Below are 18,845 nucleotides of genomic sequence, written 5' to 3'. Positions count from 1 at the left end.
TCAAGTAAAAATAACACTAATAGACAAAGTTATTAACCCCTTCATTATAAAGAGGGGACTTGCAATCTTTTGAATTAAAGAATATAGAAAAAAATATATATATATATGTATATATATATATATATATATGAAAGATATGTAGGTCAAAAGTACAAGAATCAATATGCATCTAATCAACCTTGAGGATACTTTTCAAATAATAAAAAAAATTGAAGTGGTGCTTAAATCCTAACAAATATACATTTGTACAAGTAAATTTCTCGTATTCATAATCAACTAAAAATGAATAGACCGTTCAATCAACCGTAAGTGTCTCTCCTTTGTTTTTGAAGCCTTAGATAATCCAAAAAACTAATTAAAGCAAACACAATCGGTGCCAAACTACCTTTGACCAATTAAAAAAATGTTTTGCCTCTCCTCCACAACTTTCAGGTCCAAAGCCAGCATAGGAGCTCTACCCAAAAATTCAAAGGCAAAGATTCAAAGACCAATCTATTATGTCAGCTACATATTGAAGAACATCGAGCAACGCTACCCAAAACTTTGAAAGTTTACTCATGCCATTATACTAGTTGCAAGGAAGCTACAATCTTACTTCCAAGCTCACACCATCATGGTTATGATAAATTAATCACTTCACCAAGTTTTCCAAGTTCGTGTTGCAGGAAGACTCCTCAAATGGTCAAACTAAGGGAGTTCGGTATTAGTTGTTTAGAGCCCAATTCAAGCAGAGCCTCGTGAAATGAAGTTATAGATTTTGCATGTTGATGGGTCAAGTTCGGGAGCAGAGCTCATCCTACAAGTCCTTGATGGATGAACTTTTGAATATACTTATCGGTTCAGATTCTAAGCCACCAACAATAAAGTTGAGTATTTAATCTCTCCTCACAAGTCTTTGCCTTGTCCAAAAGTTCTTCATAACCCATCTAATAGCCTATAGTGACTCCAAGTTTGGTCATAAATTCAGTTATTAGAGAATATACGATCGAGATGTGACCAATCATCTTCCACCTCTTCCTCAAAATCATCAGCCAAATCAAAACTTGTGAGGGCATTGTACCTATTAGAGGTTGTCATGTCTACGATATTATTTGTCATGATAGATAAGTGCATAGGCAAATCAATAGTAGCATCGTTTCCTGTGATATGCCCGATCTCACATGTGATTGGATAGGAATGAGAAGAACAATATTGCCAGGGCGTAGGTGGCACAATGATCCTTGGCAACATATCACAGAGAGTTGTTAAAGTTGGCAAAAGTCGACACCTTTGACATAGTTTGCATAAAAACAACTGATATAGATAGTAGAACCAATATCTTGTACAGTTGACACACAAGGAGACAAAGGGGCCATTGTCTAATTCGAGATCTATCTAATAGTGTGTTGTTTCCTATAGTTCTAATAGCATATTCAAAAATATTAAAAGTGAGTATATCTCCAATGGTCAATTATACTCTAGCATGACAATAAAGTCAATAGCATTATTAATATAGGATATCAAGAAAGTTAGAATCAATAGAAACCTCAATGCATACTCATGCATATCTAATGTGTTTTTTAATATTGGTGAGCATCTATAAATAAAAGTCTCTTAATACTGTCAGCAATAATATTAATAAACTTAAGCATCTAAAGAAAAAGAGGAAGATTAAAAATTTTTATCTAGATTAGGATAATAGAGAAATTAATTTCTCCAAATGAAAGTTATGATGCCAAGATTTAAGGATAAAAAAATTATTATGAATCTATCATGGGGATAATTACATATTACCCCATATATTTAACTATAATTGATATTTTAGTTTTTATGATTTAAAAAGTAACACTGAGGTCTTTATACTTAAGTACTTGACATATCCTTATATGTGTATTTTTGCACATGAAGTATCCGATCAGAATTAAAAAAAGTATTTAAAATATCAAACATATCTCAAGATATTCTTTTTTATGAGATGTATCTACGTACTCAACGCACTCCAAGACATCCCCTTTTTTATACGATGAGTTTATCTAAAATTAAAAATTATCTGAAGTGCCTTACACATAGTAAGGCTTCCTCTTTTTGTGCATGATACATGCAACTAAAAATTATCTTAAGCATTCGATACTCCTAAGGCATCTCATTTTGTGCGATGCATCCATTTAAGATTAAGAAGTATCAAAAGTGTTTGATGTATCTCAAGATATCCCATTTTGCATGCGATGTATTTGCCTACAATTGAAAAACATACAAAATGTCCTATGCATCCTAAGGTATTATATGATGTGCTTATCTTGGCCAAATAAGTGTATAAAGTATCCAGCATATCTTAAATTATTTTTTGTTTATAACACGTTCACCTAAAATAAGAAAGGAATTAAAATATAACTTAGTCATTTTTTAATATAGGTAATAGTGATCAAGATACTAAATATGACATTATACTTCAATATGACAAAAATAATGAGGGTGCAAATGATATGATTATTATTTTATACCTATTATCGTTACATGTGCAGTCCAATTAGCACCTAACTGATATGTCACATCAATTAGACAAAGTACTTATTAGAGAATATTTTTTTATTAAATCAAGAATTAAAAGAATGATGGTATATAAAATAATCTTCTTAATCACACAAGAAGAAAAGAAAACTAAACAACAGTACGTATAAACCGTTAGTGCAATCTTTTATTAAAACGAGAAACATGATACAATCATCTTTCATCCTTTGAATTGAAATTGGACAAGGGACATGAGATATGAGCATTCGTGAAAATTTTTTATTCATCCAATTCCTCAATAATTAATAACTCTACTTTTTCAAACACAACACAACGGTATTTGAAACATGGGTCGGTTGAGTCAATTTTGTGAAGTTAAGTTGGCAATCAAATTTTACCTATTAGATGGATGAATGTTCGAATGATGTCGTGGATTGGCCGTAAATCCTCTGACTAGTAGAATTAGAAAATCACCCTATCATGATTTCATATCTATCTATTATTATAAGAGCCGAATTCCTTAAAAATGTGGATTCATAATTTTACCTTTATATTAATAAAAAAATTAAATATTACATGTCTCACCCATTTCACTATATATGTGTTTTTCATGAAATAGTTTTAGAATTGAAGATGTTTTAGGATAAGTGGGCGTGCTACTTGCTTGGCAAATGATTTTGACCTTTAGTTGAGGTGGTAATTGGATTTATTTATTGTGGACAAAAGCAATGTGTAAAAACTCCATGGGCTTGTTTATTCTTGTTCTTTGTTGCCCCTTCTGACCCCCTGTGGTTTGTTTTTGACGGGCGGAGGGATGACGTGAAACTTGGGATCATTGTTCGTTTTGGACGCTACTCACTCATTTGTGCCAAAAGATGATGAAGTGGCGTGTTAGCCTGTTGTATTTGACTTGACTACGTAAGGATCCCAACCCTAGGAATGTTCCATCCTCGTGGGTCCTGCGTCCTAGCGTGTCTTCGTGGTGTCGTCGATCCACCACGTGGATCCGTCCCCCTCTCCGTTACTGATAAATTCCTTCGGCCGTGCGTAAGATTGACCGAGCGGGATTTGGTCGTCGGATGACCCAAAACCCACCCCCACGTCTGACTCGAGTCCGGATCCAAAATCATCCGATTTGGGTCCGGGTGTTGGAAATCAGATCCGCTCGAGTTCGACATCCGAACCCAAAGTGACGTCTCTCTCTCTCTCTCTCTCTCTCCATATCTATATATATGCGCACCGCGTGCCGCTGGTCTGGCCGCCCTCCCTCTTCTCTCTCTTCTTGCGGGCTGAAAACGTAATACGAATAGTATAATGATGACGGATGAGGCCAACCGGGATGGTGACGACGAAGTGGTCGCCGGCAACGCAGGATGCATGGGCGGCGAGCCGGCGGTGTTCCAGGGGACGGATTACTCCCTTCTTCAGACCATCGTCGCCCTCATCCTCTGGCTCGGCGCCATCCACTTGAACGTCGCCCTGGTCCTCGTCGCCCTCCTCTTTCTCCCCGCTCGCCTCGCCGCCGCGTTCGTCTTTCTCATCCCTTTTCTGTCTTCTCCTTGTCCTTTTTCTATTTGCGCTTCTTATTTTTTATAATCTTTTTTATTGCAGGGTTTTTGGGTTTCTCCTCTTCTTCATGGTGATTCCTCTCAATGATAGGAATAGATTGGGGCGCAGATTGTCAAGGTACCATTTTGCTCCCTATCAATTTCTTGTGCTTTAGTCTTGATTTGCCCTTAATTATTTTTCCGTTAATTTGTCCCCCATTGCTGGCTGCTTTTTCCCTTCGGATGAGAAAAAAAAAAAAGGTATATTTGCAAATCTGCGTGTGGGTATTTTCCCATCACCCTTCATGTGGAGGACATCACGGCATTCGATTCAGACCAAGCATACGGTGAGATATTTTGCTCTTTTATTTGGCGTATTACTCGCTCGGACTATCAGCGGATTCCACTTTGATTGTGATTCGTCTGACAACTAGCTTAAACATGAGCTTTAGTTTTCTTGTGAATAGTTCCTCCTTTAAAAAAGAATACTGAGGAACTAGTTAGTTTGGATATTGTTGTAAAGCAGCTCAATGAATGAAACATTTGCAGTGTTTGGTTACGAGCCGCACTCAGTGTTACCCATAGCTCTTTGTGCTCTTGCCGACCATGCAGGATTCATGCCGCTGCCCAAGATCAAGGTTCTCGCGAGCAGTGCTGTAAGGTTTCCTGATTCCCGGTCATTTTCTTAATTAAAGTTTCATACCTTTTTAATCTTCATCGTCTCTTTTAAAGATTCCCTTAATTCTTGCTCTGTATGTATGATGATTGTGTCAGGTCTTCTACACCCCCTTTCTGAGGCAGATTTGGACATGGATGGGATTAATTCCTGCATCAAGAAAGAACTTTTATGAGTATTTAGAAGCTGGGTACAGTTGCATCATCGTGCCTGGTGGTGTGCAGGAGACATTTCATTTGAACCGCGACACTGAGGTCCGTCTTTTGCACCAGTAATCTATTTAATGGATTTTTTGCTCAATTGCACTTAGTAATTTAATTCAATAAATGACATTTAGCTGGTTCATAATGTTCTGATAAAAGAATATGTCTAGGATTTTGATGCTTAGTGTGGTATTGGTTTATATTTGCTGAAATAAATAGCCTTTGAGAATGATGATGTACAGTTTACAAATAGTTGGATTTGGCTTTTTCTGAAATGTTTGCATTTCTGTTCCTATTCTATTGATACCACAAAGGCAATCTTAGTAGGCTTGGAACTTATGTGTATGGTTCAAGCATTTTAAACTTACATCAGGAAGCAAAATTATTCTTTTAGAACTACCACAAATTTATACTTAATTTCTGGTGGGTGTGGCCAAATGGAAAGAGAGTTCATCTTATCTATTGATAACGAAAACAACATCATTAGATGGTTTTTTCTTGCAAAACTAGAGTAGGAAACCTATAGCCAGTTTTGACACCACAGGCCAGTTAACTGTCTCAGAGAATCTTGTAGCTTTCATACGTATTCTTGAACTTTGTTGTTAGCTCTTGCTATGACATTCATTAGATGTTAAGTTTCATGACACATATTAGTGTCAGTAGGATTAATTATTTTACAATGTGTTGGTCAAAAACTTGTTTGCTACAAGCTTGAATTCTTGTTTAATTAACATGCATGACTCAATTTGAGCATCCATAAACCAGTGTATATAAGCATTTGATGAAGTAGACAAGACCATGTACTGGATACAATTTGCATTCTAGTTCGAGAGGTTGGATTTTTTTTGACAAGTTTAAATATTTATAGTGCAATTTTTTCAGAAAGAATACATCATTTACACAATTGGCAGACAAGTCCAATGTTTTCATGTTTGGCTTGGTGCATTTAAAAGCATCCAACTAGAAATACTTGATGTTTGAGCTTTTGGATGGTTGATCAACACTACTGGAAATTATCTAATGTATACAAAGAAGTGAATCGTGTATCGTAACAGCACAAAAAATATTTCTTAAATTATAAACTATTGATCTTTATGTGACCAGCATTAAACATGTAGAGGGAGAGAGAGAGAAAATCAACTTGGATGCTGTTGATGATAACTCAAATAAAAATATTTATTATGCTGTTGTTCTCATTCATTTTAGGATTGCTTAATGAAGGATTTAAGAGATCACAGAAAGCATCAAACTTTTAGCTGTTCTTCAATCTAGTTACACTAGAAATTGTCCAATGGTTTCTCGTTCAAGGTCCCTCATCATTCTTAAATGGGGCATATTTTGAGAAAGGTTTTGAGTGCAACTTAATTCGACTTGCTTCATGGTTCTTTGGATCAGATATATGTCACATAGGAAAAAATGATAAGCATCAAAGTGGCAAACCTGTTGTGTAGATCTTGAAGAGTTAAAGATTGGGTTTCTTGCCAAAATGCACTAGTACGACTCAACTAGGGCTTATAACGTAAGTTATATTTGTAGCTGATGACCTGTTATTTTGTCAAGGCACCAGACGGAGTATATTCTCATTTCTTGGTTAATTTTGTGGTTATGGTAACTTTTTATGGGATTTGTACATTGGATTTGTATTTCCTTGATCACACTCCTTGTGTCATGCTGTGGTTGAGTGATGTTAGTTTGGTTAGGTTATGAAAGACCAGAGCCTTGAACATTGAAACTATCATAAGAGTCTCACACTTTATTTAATCATATGTCTATATATGGCATCAACTATCAAAGTAACTTGCCTTAGCTTGTGGAATTGTGTTTTCCAGTGGGAAAAATTAATTCGTGATATGATCTGGTCTCATTTCTGTTCTTTTGTGAATTATTCGATTGCACAGAATACAGTTTGATCACAGTCTAGATTATATCATGCCATTGTTCCAATAAGTTACTTAAAGCAACATGGTGCAGCTTGGTTAAGTTGTATTCACAACTTTATTGTTTAACTAGAATTTATCGGGAAACAGTTGGTATTTGGATTGGATTTTGCTTAAGTACAAGTACCGATAGATCAGTGCACAGTCTCCATTGAACTTGATCATGATTTTGTCTTGGCATGATTCTAGAGCATCACAGGGTAATTAGGAATCTGGCTGATTGCTTATGTGAGCTTGATTCAGTGTTGAAATGAGTTTGTTGTTAGCAATGACTTAAAATGATAAGACTTTGTAATGTAGGTGGGGTTTGTGATTATGCCACGGTGCTGTTATTACATTTACTAAAGCATGTTCTGATATGTGGATGAACCTGAATGCAGTATAAGATCGTGATCCATATCCATGTATCTTAAGTTTCCTATATATCAGATATTTGAAGATGCCATATATGTAATGTTGTCACCTTTTATGAGTTGTAATCTTCTCCAAATGCTTACAGTGTGGTCTGCAAAAAGCTTTCCATGTTATTGTTTGTATATTTTATTTGGATTTTGAAGACAAGCAATCAGCCAAACATTAACAAGTTTTGGCTGGCTATTAGGTTGCTTTCCTTAAAACAAGAAAAGGATTTGTGCGAATTGCCATGGAGACAGGCCGACCTATAGTACCTGTGTTCTGCTTTGGTCAGGTAAAGGTTTGAATTTCTTTCCTGATATCAGCATCAAAACTTAAAGCTACAAGTAAATTTAGGTTCATGATGGAGAGATCTTATTTTGATAGAATTAGCTGCTAAGCTACAGGCTGTGCTGAAAGACTGTAGAGCGATCTGTGGTCTCATGCTTGCATTCTCATGGGCATGATTACCTCTAAATATGCATGCTTTAAGTACCAAGCATATAAAAGCCTCATCTTTCTTCCTTTGCTGGTGGCCAGAGTTATGTTTACCAGTGGTGGAAGCCCGGTGGGAATTTATTTGTTCAGATCGCTCGAGTGGTAAAGTTTACTCCGATAGTCTTCTGGGGAAGATTTGGGTACCTAACAAATCCCTCATTTGCCTTATTTATGCCAGTCAAACAATAGCCCTTCTTAGCATATGTTGTCAATTGTTTTTCTTGGTGACCTGCTACCATTAAGTTCTGGTTCATGCTTTGTGATAACTTGTTCACGTGTTATGTAGAACCCCTATACCATTTCGGCATCCATTGCATGTCGTGGTTGGAAGGCCCATTGAGCTGATGAAAAATCAGGAACCCAGTGCAGATGAGGTGAATAAAAAGCATATTCTTTCTTCAATAAGTAATCTGTGTGCTTAGGTCTGACTTCTTTAATATAAGAACCTCAGTGCTTATGTTGAAGTGATATGTTCTGTCGAGTCATAAGTTTTACAGTTCTCCACCTAATCCACTAGTTACTATCACAAAATTGCTTAAAGTTCGTTTCTGTTTCTTTTTTGGGTTTTGCCAGGTCAACGAGGTTCACGCTCAGTTTGTTGATGCCCTCCAAGAGCTCTTCGAGAAATACAAGAGCAGATTTGGTTACCCCGATCTCCAACTCAGAATTCTATGACATATGCATCTTGCTTGCCTTGGATCACACCTGTGGTTGGTGAACCTGAAATTGATCTTTAGAGAAAGTGACAGCCTGATATCACATTAGTATCATATTATATGTTGTGATGCTCAGATATTATTTTATACTTTGGTTCTCAAGGGTAACAGAACAGGATGGATGGGTTTGAAGATTGGATGTAACACAGTCGTGGTGGTCAATTGTATAAAATGCCGAGACTAGAGTGGTCTTACCAAGTATAAAAATAAAGGTTTATAATCGAAAGTTTATTAGTTGGTTGGTGTTTTTATTTTTTTTACTGAAAATATTCCCAGGGCAGTCTCTGAGCGTAGTGATATGGCACCTCATCATTATTCTTTAAAAAGATTATACATGATATGAAATAGTTTTCTCTTTCTCAAAGGAAAAGGGTAACGTTGTTGTTGTTCTGTTTTTTGGATACGCAAAATATAACGTAGGTTTTGTCGGATGCCAGATCGTTGAATGAGGCCTTTACTAATACCAACGGGTTTGCGTCTTCATTCCCAAAAACCCAGATAGATTCACCGTAAGCGTTAGCGCATGGCATTCATTGTCTCTATATTTTTATATGCTTGCACAATCCAAAGTAAGCTTTTGACAGTCGATGGACTGAGACTAGTCAGGAAATGATATTAATTATCAGGTTGATGAAGTTAACATCGAAGTCAACTGATGAGAAGCAATGGCATTTAAGTGGTCACATATTATATTATTCTGGTTATTATCAGATAGGTACACTTGGGTTGACTTAATTTTTGTTTTTAATCTCTCCAAAGCTATAATAATATTTGTCGGAGAGGATTCCCTCCTGCTAGTGGAAATTAAATGTTGCCTTTGTGTACATGAAGAGGTAGAATATCAGTTATTAAAGTCTAGTACTGCTTGTTTAAAGATGTGTAATCCCACTAATTAGAGACCATTTTTGTCATGATAGATATTTCAAATTTTATAATGACAAGGGAAAGGAAATTCGAGTTTGTAATGAGATTAGAAGGCTCGTTTGGTACTATTTCGCTACATACGTACACGAACAAGTTTGTCTTTAAGTTTATGTCAAATCTAATTACAGATGAATTTTTTTTTTTAACGAGCGGAGAAAAATTAAAAATCAAAAGAAAAATTTATCAAAAAATAATAAATAAAAAATATTAAAAATCAATTTAAAATTCAATATATAAAATCAACTATAAGGCTCTTGAGTTACCCTCGTTCAACTATAAGGCTTATGTGAGAGATTCCACTTTTATATATCTTACATAAGTCTAAAGAGTTTTTTCTTTAAATCCTCTTTAGAAACTTTATAGATCATCATTAAAAACACTCATGTTTTATTTTTTCCTCTTTCTAAAACCTTAAAACTCAAAGATGTATTTATAGGAACAAACCCTAATTCATTAAGGAGTTTCAATTGAATTAAGACTCAACCAATTAATTTGAATATAATAAATACTTCTAAAAATATTTACTAATCCTAATAATCTCTATTGTGGTGAGTATTTTTTTTACTTTATATTTCTAGTAAAAATTGAATTATTAACGTGAAGAATTCATTATAGCCACACAAATCAAATTAATTTATGGTCAAACATAAATAAGCCCGCTAAGCATCTCCTATAGTTAGAACCGAATCAATATTGCTACTTGATTCTAGAGAGAGACCTCTATCTTATCCTTTTATTGTACAGTAAAATTTTTTTCCTCACAACCACATGCATCGTAGAAATCATGATTATCACCCTTTCTTTCTTACACCATCAATGAAGCTTACTGTCATAGATATCTATCATCCTTTGCACGTTCTTCCAAACAGTATAACCCTTAATATAATCTTTTTTTTATTAGGATCATGTAATGCCAAGTAACTTTTAGAACTCTACCTCGAGCTTTGTAGCCACAGGCTTGCAACATAAGTCACATCTTCTAAAGTATACACTATCTCATCAATCATTTTGATATTTACTTTATCGGCACCCATGACCTTCATCGTAGAGTCATTGCCTATGCTCAACTTACTTATTATCTTATCATTCAATGAATCAAAATAATCCTTTTGAAAGCAAACATGAATAAGAGTAAAATCTAAAAACCAACTCTTTTGGAAAGATGTATCATTATCTTTGGAAATTGTGAGGACATCTTTATCATCATCTATCATAATATAGTACTCATCGATCTCTTCTTTTTTTTTTCTTTTTTTTTTCAGATAATTCTACCTCCATACTCTGTATTCTTTACATTGTATCATTGAATATCATATAAAAACTTGACTTTTGATCTCAACTTCTCAACCTCTATTAAAAAATCTTTCTCGTCGACCTCCATATTCTTGGATTTATCCTTTTTCCCAATTATATGAAATACTAAAACTTCTTCATATCAATTTTTTTAATTAATCTAATATTTCTTTTAATATGTTTATATGCTCAACCAAGTTTTTGTCTTACTTTATTCTAGCCTATGTAACTTCTACGTCAAACACAAATAATCATGAAGAAGTCATCATCAATAAATTATTGATAATATTATCAACAATGCAAAAATGAATAGTATTCACATATTTTTGCCTCAAGCTCATCCTAATCTTCGTCTCTTGTTCTTTTTGGTTTGCTTGTTTCTCGATTCAATGTTCTTATCTTTTGTTCTTTTTGGTTTGTTTGTTTCTCGGTTCAATGTTCTTGTCAGGTCTTATTGAGCACTTGTTGAGCAAGAAGATCTTTCACCCTCCTTTCATCGGGTGAAATTATTTTTTCATTAAATTTTTTCATAGTAAAGCTAGTAGAATAACTGATCACATCCTTGTTGAATATTTTATTATCATATCTTTTGTGAGAGAAAAAAATTAAAAATAAAAAACCAAAAAAGAAATCTATTAGAGATCAATAAATAAATAGCATACCAAAAATTGATGTAAGATTTCATGTCTTAATCTATTTGAGAAAACTAAAAGTTTTAATATATTAGTTTAATTACAAGATCTTTGAGTTAGATTTATTCCCACTCAGGAACAATTTCCCTTACACATATCTTACATAAACATAAAGAATCCTTCTTTTAACCCTCTCTAGAATTTATAGAGATCATCTTTAGTATTATTCTTTCTCTCACCAAAATCTTAAGATTCAAAATATATTTATAATTAAAATGTTTAATTAATTTAAATATAATTAAAATTTATGAAAATATTTCTCAACCCTAACCAAATCCAGTGACACTTTCGTAATACATGCAGTCAGTAGAACAAAGCTACCGAAGGCTGTAACTTGCGACACCCCTACGTAGGTTTGGATAGCGTCTGCGAGAGTCGACGAATATAAAAACAGTACGACGTGCGTATGAAGAGGACAACATCTATCTTCAATCTATAATTAACTAATGTCGCATGCTTTTTCTATATGCTCAACTGTTAATGGCTGCTTTAAGCATCTTAACAACGGCCAGATCTAACCATTAAATTATATCTAATATATCATAGTACCGTCGATGGATACATCAAGTGTGTGTTAGCCCGCGGTACCCCAATTGATTGATTCCTAATGATACCTATAGTCTCTCCCAATTCGATCAGATGGCCAACCATGGGTAGGTGGATTCTGATCAAAATATAATTAGCATATCTAAGATGTAGTTATAAAAGTAAAGAAAATTCAAATACATATTGTTAGTTTGGCAAGTCCCACATCAGGAAAATCAAGTTTGGTATCTCCTGTTTAAACTATAAATAAGGGCCTGGGCTTTGAAGTCAGATACATTATAAGAAAACCTAATTGTTTACTTTAGGCTTTTTCTTGTTTAGTAGTTTCAGGTGTTTTATGGCCTAGGAACATCTTCCTAAGGTATTTGTAATAGTCTCTCTTTTATAGTAGTAATTTGCTTCTCCTTTATCTGTGGATGTAGGTCAATTGATCGAACCACGTAAATTTGGTGTTCTTGTCACTTATGACAATAACAAAGATTGTTGTCGAGAAATTCGATAGAAATGTCAACTTCTACATGTTGCAACTCAAGATGGAGATCATTCTGGTTCAAGACAGAGTTGATTTGGCACTACAGAGAGCTGAGAACATTCGAGATGGTACGTCAAAGGAAGATTTTATGAAGACTATGGCTAAGAGCATGTGAAACAAACTTAAAGCCTTGTATATGAAGAGGACAGTGGAGAATCGTCTCTACTTGAAGCAGAGTTTGTATATGCTTCGGATGACTGAAGGTACATCTATACTCTCACATCTTGATAAATTTGATTCCTTAGTTATGGATTTGGAGAATATAGATGCGAAAATTGATGACGAGAATAAGGCCCTATTACTTTTGTGTTCTCTTCCCCAATCCTTTGAGTATTTCCGTGATACTATGATTTATGAAAAAGAAATAATTTCGTATCAGGAAATTAAATCTGCACTAAAATCTAAGGAGATAGACAAGGATATCACTGGGGAAAGTAGAGGGAATCAGGCTGAAAGATTGATTGTCAGGGGTAGAACAGATAAAAGAGAATTTGACAGTAGTAGATCTAAATCTAGATCTAAATCCAGATATATAAATTTAAAGTGCAGATATTGTCATAAAATGTGGCATATTAAGACTAATTGTTTTAAATTAAAAAATAAATTAAAGCAAAAGGAAAAAATTATTGAGAAAACTACTGAGTCCGCTGAAGCTAGTGTAGTAGCTGATGAGAATGTTGAAAATATTTTCTTTGCTACTGATGATAGGACAAGGTCTAAAAATGAATGGATTTTAGATTCGGGTTGTTCTTATCACATGTGTCTAAAAACAAATCAAAATGCATGATGATATTATGAGGACGCTCACTAATGTTAAACATGTTCCTGATTTAAAAAGGAATCTCATCTCTTTAGGTACCATAGAGGCCCTTGGGTATAAATACACAACTGAAGGTAGAGTTATGAAAGTTTCTAGAAGTGCCCTTATTGTTATGAAAGCTTGTAGGTATGATAGCTTGTATATTTTACAGGGAACTACTATCACAGGCTCAGTTGCAGTCTCGTCATCATCATTGTTTGATTATGACATCACCAAATTATGGCATATGCGTTTGGGTCATATGAGTAAAAAAGGTTTGAGCATATTGAGCAAAAGAGGTCTTCTTTGTGGACAGAGTACTAGGCCACTGGATTTTTGTGAACACTGCATTTTTGGAAAGCAAAAAAGAGTCAGTTTCAATTCTCCAGCAGTTCACAAAACGAAAGGTACTCTTGACTATATTTATTCAGACCTTTGGGGTCCAGCTCATGTTCAGTCTAAGGGTGGTGCCATGTATATGTTGACTTTCATTGACGATTATTCTAGGAAAGTTTTGGTTTATTTTTTGAAGCATAAAAATGATGTTTTTCTAACCTTTAAACAATAGAAGGCTTTGATTAAGAAGCAAACAAGTAAATAGATTAAGCGGCTTCGAACAGATAATGACATGAAATTTTGTGAAGGTGGATTTGATGAATTCTGTAAAAATGAAGGAATTGTTCGGCATCGAATTATTAGGATGACGCCTCAGCAAAATGGTGTGGCTGAACGTATGAACAGAACACTCTTGGAGAGAGTAAGGTGTATGATCTCAAATGCAGGGTTGATAAAGGAGTTTTGGGCAGAGGTGATTAATATGGCCTGTTACGTTGTCAACCACGCTCCTTCTGCAGTACTTAACTTTAAAACTCTGGAGGAAGTTTGGTCAGGTACTCCTGCTGATTACTCTGATTTAAAAATTTTTGGGTGTCCAGCATACATGCATGTAAATGAAGGAAAATTAGAGTCTCGAGCGAAAAAGTATATTTTCCTTGGGTATACTTCTAGGGTGAAAGGATACAGATTATGGTATTCTGATCCTAAATCTCCAAAATTTATTATTAGTAGAGATGTTATTTTTGATGAATTGTCTATGTTATCTTCTAAAGAGGAATCTACTAGTTGTACAAATGATAGTGCGCAAAAGCAGGTGGAGCTTGAGATTGGTAGTTCAGATTCTTTTAAATTGAACTCTTCTACTCAAAGAATGTCAGTAGATGGTCCTAAATCTATTGACAAAGATGGTCTAGAGGAAGAGCAATATTCCATAGCCAAGAATAGACCACGGAGAGATATTCGACCACCACAAAGATATGCAAATTTAGTTACATATGCTTTGTTTGTTGCAGAAGAAACAAGTGAAGTTGATGAGCCTACTACCTACTCAGATGCAGTTTCTTGTGATAATTCCGCTAAGTGGTTGATTGCGATGAATGAAGAAATTGAATCTCTTTATCGGAATAGAACTTGGGATCTTGTAAAGTCACATTCGGGTAAGAAAATTCATATAAAGGACAATCCAGTTGATATACTTACGAAGCCTCTTCCGATTTACAAGTTCAAGCAGTGCTTGGACTTGGTTGGTGTTCATTATTGGTGATTGCCCCCGTTGGGGCTTTTGTGAAGAAGGTGGAGCAAGTTTTGTTGGGACATGCCAAAGTGGAGATTTGTTAGTTTGACAAGTCCCGCATATTTTCACATCAGGAAAATCAAGTTTGGTATCTCATGTTTAAACTATAAATAAGAGCTTGGGCTTTGAAGTCAGATGCACCACAAGAAAATCTAATTGTTTGTTTTAAACTTTTTCTTGTTTAGTAGTTTCAGGTGTTTTATGACCTAAGAACATCTTTCTAAGACATTTGTAATAGTCTATCTTTTATAGTAGTGATTTGCTCCTCCTTCGTCCGTGGATGTAGGTCAATTGACCGAACCACGTAAATCTAGTGTTCTTGTCGCTTTTATTTTTCTGCTTTATTATCTTTGTTGGATTGCCAAAATTATCCTTTGGTAAATTTCTTAAGACTAGCTCTAACACATATCAGTTGTGCTTAAAGTGTTCCTCATATGAGTTCATTTTATCTGGTGGGACGTAGGCATACTTCAACTCCCTCCATTATTTATAAAATTATAAATTGATGAAAATATATTAATGTAAAATTATTATTTAGTTCTTTTCTTCATGGACTATTAGTCATTTCGATTCCTAAATTTTGGGAATCGAAATCGAATTACATAATTCTAATTCTAAATCATTCAATACAGTTTTGTTTCGATTTCGATAATTCTCATTCAGATTTTTATTTTTAATTAAATATAATTTAAAATAAAAAATATAATTTAAAAATTATATATATATTTTAAATCGTGAACCATCAGTTCAAATCGAAATTAGAACCATCGATTTCGATTCTTAAAGACCAAGAAACGATGATCGAATCGTACAGATTCAATTTTGATTTAATTTAAAATTAATAAGTTATCAAACAAATTTAAATCCAATTTCAATTCGATTGGAATCAAACTGGAGTGACGAGGGCTACTTGTAGATGCTTTCTTCACAGGGTATTATTTCGCAGCGCCATCACTTACCGACGACGTCATCCAAAGCGACAAAATAGAGGTAGAGAGAGATCTACAATGACACCCATTATTATGCCTGGTACATTTGATGAGTTTCTAAATCTCTACTGATATGATTATGTACAGCTTCTTTTGCTTCACAAGTAAACTTTTCGCCACAGGCATTCCTTGGAGGATAAGGTTGCCCATATGATTGTCGTAAAAGGTCAAGAGCAACCCAAGGCAACTGACGCAGAGTTACAAGGAGCATATATACATCATGTTGCACCATCGGATTGCATCTTCTATCTATATCCCTAACATGTTTGATAGGTGTTGTGTGTATTTATGGATAGCTAATGCAATAACGTTACTGCACTTAATAAAGTAGTTGCTCCAAACTCCATAAAATATGCAGTTAACGCCAAAGGCTCCACTAGTGGAATCAGAGCTATCTGCATGCTTCCAGTGCTACAACTACAGTGAAATGGTCGCAGGCTCTCTCTCTCTCTCTCTCTCTCTCTCTCTCTCTCTCTCTCTACCTACCTAAATGGACAATGCAACTGGTTCTAATATATTAGTTTTAATGCTTCCAGTGCTACAACTACAGTGAAATGGTCGCAGGCTCTCTCTCTCTCTCTCTCTCTCTCTCTACCTACCTAAATGGACAATGCAACTGGTTCTAATATATTAGTTTTAATGTATGCATACTGTTTCTCATCTCAGACTCCTCTCATTCAGATCTCACCTCTCTCTGAGTCAATGGATGAGATAATAAAAAGGGATCCGATCACTTGCTCTACTGCGAAGATTTCCAAAAGAAATGATTAAAAACTCAAGCAGTCGCTTTGCCTCTCGGTCTTTCCACCGCAACACCTCCTTAAATAAATAAATAAACAAACAAACAAACAAACAAATATATATATATATATATATATATATATATATATATATATAGTATGGTGCTGAAGTAGGAAGAGTTATATAGCTAGAAATGGTTTCTATTCTATTGTTATTCTTGGAAAGAGATCACCAGGGCTTCCTCCGTAAGTATCGGGTTGTGGTGTAGGACTCATTTCTCAGGTCAGTATCTATTCTGTTAAGAACGAAAGATGAAGCTGCTTCTTTGGCTTCTCAACCTTGTTCTAGTTTTGAGTTCCTTCTTATGTTATTAGTGTTAAGTAGATCACGAACGACTAATACGCTGTTTGAAGCTATTCCTTCAATCCAACAGAGTTTACATATATAGAGGAAACAAAGAAAAAGATCTATTTTGGTTCTTTGGATAATTCTACCCAGGAGGAAGCTTTGATTAGAAGATAAACGGAAGCGGAGAGAAAAAGGAAAGCTGGCTAACAAGTGGTGGGAGAGAGTAGATGCGTCGGCAATGGCCGGAGCGGAATCCAGCGGCGCCGGCGGAGGCTCTTCTCGCTACCTCCAACATCTCCTCGGACCACCGCTGCGGCCTGCTGCGCTCTCAACCCACATCTCGTCCGAAGACTCCAAGCCTTCCCCAGAAGAAAGCCAGAATCTTCCTGCCGAACACGGCGACGGCGAGAGTGATCAACCCTCCACCTCGACCGCCGCGGGAGGCCCCGTCCGCCGACCCCGCGGCCGGCCTCCTGGCTCCAAGAACAAGCCAAAGCCGCCTATTATAGTCACGTGCGACAGCCCCAACTCCCTCCACTCCCACGTGCTCGAGGTGGCCGGAGGTGCCGACGTCGTCGAGTGCGTTACCGAGTATGCCCGGCGGCGTGGCCGTGGTGTCTCTGTTCTCAGCGGTTCCGGGGATGTGGTCGACGTCGGCCTCCGCCAGCCTGGGGCTTTGCCGCCAGGGAGCGTGGTGACGACTCTCAGGGGGAGGTTCGAGATCCTTTCACTAACTGGGACCATCCTCCCGCCGCCGACTCCGCCTGGTGCCAGCGGCCTGACCGTATTTCTGGCTGGAGGGCAAGGACAGGTGATGGGGGGAAGTGTCGTTGGCCCTCTGGTGGCGGCGGGGCCGGTGGTGCTAAATGCTGCATCCTTCGCCAACGCCATGTACGAGCGGCTGCCGTTGGAAGGCGAGGAGGAAGCGGCAGCTGAGGGGCAGCAACCTGGTACTCTGCGGTCGTCAGGCGTTACTGGAGGCGGCGATGGGGTTGGTGCCAGCGGCGTTCCATTCTACAATATCGGTGGAAACATGGGGGGTTATCAGCCTACGGGTGACGCATTTGGTTGGGGCGGTGGAGGTGCTCGTCCACCGTTTTGATCTCAGTAACAATCTACTACTCACGGTGCGGTCAAAGAAGAAGAAGAAGATTCCATGGGTTTCGTTGTTCTTTTCGATCATTTTGGGGTATGCCTGCAGTAATTTAAAGCTGCAATTTCACCACCTCTTTGTTTCTGTTGGTGTTCATGGCATCGGAAGCATGTTGATGAGGCTATCACTAGGAGTCAGTGAACTTGGATTGATCGGAAAGGGAGTGTTGTTTTATGAGGGGCTTAGATAGATGGATTGGGATGGTTGATGAATGTGACGAAGTGAAGAGAGGCCGGTAGCTTGTATGGAAACGCTCCCGAGGCGAGTGGCTTCGATTTCCACGTGAAGCACTGAACTCGATAGTCAAATCTAATTGTTTCTTTTGGCGTGTCTTCCTTTTGATGTGATGCGTTGTGTAGCTCGGTCGTAGAAATTGTTCCTGAGTCGTGTATGTTTTGCAGGGTGTCTCTCTTGCACCACCATGCTCTCTCTCTCTCTCTCTCTCTCTCTCTCTCTCTCTCTCTCTCTCTCTATATTCTTCCCGTGTAATATCGGTTCTTATGATCCATGGTACAAAATCTCCGCCACTGCAACAACTAAGTGCAATTTCTGAAATTTTTTTCACTATATATATATATATTTATATATTTCTCAAGAGACATCCTCATCCCCTCATAATTCCTAAAACACTCCCATCATCACACAAGATCTCTCAACTCTTTTGGTGGATCGGTTCAATTTATCGATTTTGGACCAGCTAATAGATTGAACCGATCTAGTTTCTAAATTATAATATTTTTA

The 18,845-nt window shown here is 36.5% G+C and overlaps 2 protein-coding genes across 2 annotated transcripts; both read left to right on the top strand.

Annotated features, from left to right (window-relative positions):
- Positions 1-3,751: 3,751 nt before the first annotated feature.
- On the top strand, positions 3,752-8,691 carry LOC103974567 (diacylglycerol O-acyltransferase 2D). Its single transcript, XM_009389419.3, has 9 exons — positions 3,752-4,013; positions 4,099-4,173; positions 4,296-4,381; positions 4,584-4,690; positions 4,809-4,964; positions 7,452-7,538; positions 7,784-7,881; positions 8,028-8,115; positions 8,315-8,691. Exons 1-9 carry the CDS (start codon positions 3,802-3,804, stop codon positions 8,414-8,416), a joined length of 1,011 nt encoding a protein of 336 aa, XP_009387694.2. The 5' UTR covers positions 3,752-3,801; the 3' UTR covers positions 8,417-8,691.
- Positions 8,692-16,796: 8,105 nt separating this feature from the next.
- LOC135593375 (AT-hook motif nuclear-localized protein 27-like) lies at positions 16,797-18,614 on the top strand. The gene is made up of 2 exons (XM_065083358.1): positions 16,797-16,885; positions 17,102-18,614. Exon 2 carries the CDS (start codon positions 17,190-17,192, stop codon positions 18,051-18,053), a length of 864 nt encoding a protein of 287 aa, XP_064939430.1. The 5' UTR covers positions 16,797-16,885; positions 17,102-17,189; the 3' UTR covers positions 18,054-18,614.
- Positions 18,615-18,845: the final 231 nt, after the last annotated feature.

Source organism: Musa acuminata, chromosome BXJ1-9 (genome assembly GCF_036884655.1).
Source record: "Musa acuminata AAA Group cultivar baxijiao chromosome BXJ1-9, Cavendish_Baxijiao_AAA, whole genome shotgun sequence".
Classification (NCBI taxonomy): Eukaryota; Viridiplantae; Streptophyta; class Magnoliopsida; order Zingiberales; family Musaceae; genus Musa; species Musa acuminata.
Note: the sequence above shows the minus strand (reverse complement) of the source record. Positions and strands in the feature narration are given on the sequence as shown.